This window comes from Calliphora vicina, chromosome 3 (assembly GCF_958450345.1).
Source record: "Calliphora vicina chromosome 3, idCalVici1.1, whole genome shotgun sequence".
Classification (NCBI taxonomy): domain Eukaryota; kingdom Metazoa; phylum Arthropoda; class Insecta; order Diptera; family Calliphoridae; genus Calliphora; species Calliphora vicina.
In genome coordinates this window covers 70,941,992-70,945,768 of record NC_088782.1, presented here as the reverse complement: position 1 = coordinate 70,945,768, position 3,777 = coordinate 70,941,992, and the positions used below count along the sequence as shown (strand labels likewise).

The 3,777-nt window shown below is 36.6% G+C and overlaps 1 protein-coding gene across 1 annotated transcript; it reads right to left on the bottom strand.

The window, feature by feature from the left end:
- Positions 1 to 320: 320 nt before the first annotated feature.
- croc (crocodile) lies at positions 321 to 2,070 on the bottom strand. Its single transcript, XM_065504440.1, has one exon. It carries the CDS (start codon positions 2,044 to 2,046, stop codon positions 469 to 471), a length of 1,578 nt encoding a protein of 525 aa, XP_065360512.1. The 5' UTR covers positions 2,047 to 2,070; the 3' UTR covers positions 321 to 468.
- Positions 2,071 to 3,777: the final 1,707 nt, after the last annotated feature.

The following is a 3,777-nucleotide window of genomic DNA, read 5'->3' as shown; positions in this document are numbered from 1 at the left end:
TTCCTGCAATATTTTCACGCATTTCTAAGTACGGCAACAAAAACTACTTCCGGCTAAATATCTGGTGATTTAAAAGTGTCCAAAAAATGTTTCATAGTTTGCTTTGTTTTTTGTAATAAATTTTTTATTATGAATATTTTTCAAATTGTCAGGCTTTTTTTTAATATTTATAAAAAAATAAATAATAATATTGATTTAAAACAATAATAAAAAAAATAATAATTTTTTAAAACATTAAAGTAATAGTAACTATTTAACTAAATAATTATTTGTTTATATACATACATTTGCTTTTTTCAAAAATTTGTTTGAGAGGAATTGTTTAATGGTTTTGTGTTCGTGATTAAACTATATGAGAATTATAAATGCTTAGAATATTAAAATATTTACACAATTTATTGTTGATTTTGTAGTTCTACGTTTTTTTATGTACAGGTGACGATGAAGATGTTGCTTGCTTTAAATAAATTAAACGCCATACTTAATGCCATAATCTTGATAGTGACCGACATGAGATCTATAGTGAGACAAGTTGCTGAGATTTCCCAAGTTGCCTAAATTCCCGCTTAGATGATGATGGTGGTGATGATGATGTGAACTGATGAGAGCAGCGGCGGCGGCATTTGTTGAGACGGCCGATGAGACGGGAGGGGCTGGTGGACTGGCCGATTGTATGCTGCCCGTGGGACTGCCAGTATCCATTTGACACGATTGGTTTTGTTCGAAAATCATGTCCCTAAAGCCCAGTGAAGTGTGACCGGGCACTACCGAGGAGGGGCTGCTGGTGATAACTGAATGATTATTACTGTTGTTATTGCTATGATGATGATTATTATTATTGTTGTTTGTATTGGTGGGAGTATTGTTGTTGATAGAGTTGTTGATGGGCTCCGATGGTGGGGTTTCCGGTGTATACCAACCGCCATGAGCGGGCCCATGAGGAGTAGTAATGGTTGTAGGTGAATTGCCCGATGATGTGGTGGTCGTTGTGCCCGAACTAATGCCTCCCAGTTGAACACCATTGTGACTGGCTCCCCCTGGTGTCAGAGGATGAGCATGGCTGGGCACATGATGGTGATGATGATGCCTTAATTGTTGAGCATGATGAGCAGCCGCCGCATGATGGACATGCATTTGTGTTGAAGCGGCCACCGTAAGATTTTCCTCATTCAAAGCATGATGATAGGGATAAGCAGAGTGATGTAATCTGGGATTGTAGACATTCATAAGAGAGTCCACAGTAAATCCAGGATGATCTACGGCACCGGCAGTCAAATGATTCATTTGAGCTAAACTGTCATGGCAGGAGTTTAACATGGCGGCGGTGCTTAGGCCAGCTGCCACCGAATCTTTGCCGCTTAAACAGCCCAAATCCATACTCAAGGGTTCCTTCTTAAAGTGATGAGCATGAGCCATGTGTTTGGCATCAATGATGCTGCCATTGGCAGTCATTAACTTTAAAGGCTTCATTTCGGCCAATTTCTCATTCATCATAACCTGGCGTTTCATGGCCTCTTCCTTCTCACGCATGACATCCTTCTTCTTGAAACGACGGCGTCTACGCAAGAAGGAACCATTGTCGAACATGTTGTAGGAGTCGGGGTCCAAAGTCCAATAGGAACCCTTGCCGGGCTTCTTGTCATCACGGGCCACCTTAACAAAGCACTCATTCAGACTGAGATTGTGGCGTATGGAATTTTGCCATCCTTGTTTATTGTCACGGTAGTAGGGAAAGCGTTCCATGATATATTGATAGATGCCGTTCAGAGTCACTTTCTTGTCGCCGGAATTTTGTATGGCCATGGCAATGAGAGCAATGTAGGAATAAGGAGGCTTGACAATTTCCTTATTCTGATGAGGAGCTCCCAGGCCATAAGCGGAGGCTGGATACGAATAGCGGGAATACTGATCGTAAGCATAGTGAGCGGCGGCAGCAGCCGAGGCTGTGGTCATGGCACCGGCGGCCGTGGCTGCTGATGTGGGATAGCCGGCGGTTTGAGCGTAGTGGCGTGAAAATGTATTTTGATCGGTGAATAGAGTATGCATGATGAATCACTATTTGCACAATTATTTTTTGTTTTAAATACTTTTTTGCTTTAAACTTTATTTATTAGGGTTTTATTTTAAATTTGAAAAAAACTTTTTTTTATTTGCTTCATTAAATCATTTAAAACATTTTCTGTTAATAAAGTTTTGTTTTTATTTAAAATTTAAATATTTTTTACACTTTTCTTCTTGTATTTTCAGTGAATACTTTCAATATTTATTTTTCTTTTTAATTTTTCATAATATTTTCTTAAGATTGGAATTATATGTATTTTTTATTTTATTTTTCTTTTCGTCTACTTTTATTATTTTAAAGTCTATGATGAGAACTGGTGCTTTTTGTTTTATTTTTCTTCAAGTTTGTTAAAATATTTATTTGTTATTTTATTTATATTATTGTTATAATTTTTTGAGGTAAATTAAAGAAAATACGTTTTGATTTCCTTTCTTGTAATGAATATTTTTTCTTTTTTTGCTTTTTTTTGTGTGTTCACGATGTGTGTGTTTATATTTGTTGAACGATGCGTTCGAGCAAGTAACACGTCAGATACTGAATCTGTGACTGAAACAACATTCGACATGAGTCAGTACGGATACATGAAAATCTCTACAAGCACCCGCACTTTTGTAATGAAACGTATACAAAAACACACACAAACACAGCCAACTCTAACTGCACAGCCAGACAGTCACACACAGATACTATATACGGATATGGATGTGGATATGGATGTGTCTGTATCTATGTGAGTGTGTGCGTTTAAAATGCGAGTGTTAGTTAAATGTTGTTGTTTTCATAGCACAATTTCACCACCATACAAAAACAACTAACTCTCCGGATTAGTTTAGTCTAGTTGAAATTGTTTGTGAATTGTGAATTCTGGTGCTCTATTTGTAGTTAGAGCAAGAACGAGAGAGCGAGTATTTGTTTTTTTACTCCCTTAATGGTCACATAGATACATCCACACATCTGCATACGTATATAGAAATGTAAGTGTACCTAAATGTACATGGACGCCATTCATGATTTTTAGTCGTCTACTTTCCGTTATTCAAAATCTGAATGGTCTTTTTTACATCTTACGGAATTCCCGCCTTTCTCTTTGCTCTTTTCAAATACGTATGTACATATGTATTTAGAAGTATGAGTGAGTGTAGATGTGTTGTGTTGTTGTCGTTTATGTATTTGTGTTTTTAGAAAAAACAATAACAAATTTGTATCTGCATGTATGGATGTATAACTTGGCAAGTAGTAAATAAGCAAAAACATTTCACTAAATTCTTACTCAACTATTGATGTTCCCACCAGAAAACAAACAATTAAAGGATTTTTTTCTTCTCTCATTTACTTACCTGATAATTATTGCATTGCACTGTAACAGAAGCTCCCCTTTTCTGGGTTTGTTTGTGTATTTTGTTATTGTTATTGTTGTTTTTGTTGCTATTGGTGCTGACTTTGTAGTTAGTTGGCTGTATAGTTGATGTTGTTGTTGTTGTTAGTCTAAGGCACAACAATGTTCCACATAATGAAGCAATGACCACCTCTGTTTTCATTGGCCATACGTGTGTGTATTTTTGTTTTGTAGTATTAGTTATGCAAATTTTCCCCCAGATCAGAGTTGCCATTAACATCCCCACCAATTAAGCAAGTAGTCAATGTATCCCTTAAAGACAGTAATTGTCACTAATGTCTGATCACTTGGCTGACTCCAATTGATATATTTTGGGTCA

Bases quoted from the DNA above. Each gene is read 5' to 3' on its own strand.
- croc (XM_065504440.1), bottom strand. From the start codon at position 2,046: ATGCATACTCTATTCACCGATCAAAATACATTTTCACGCCACTACGCT.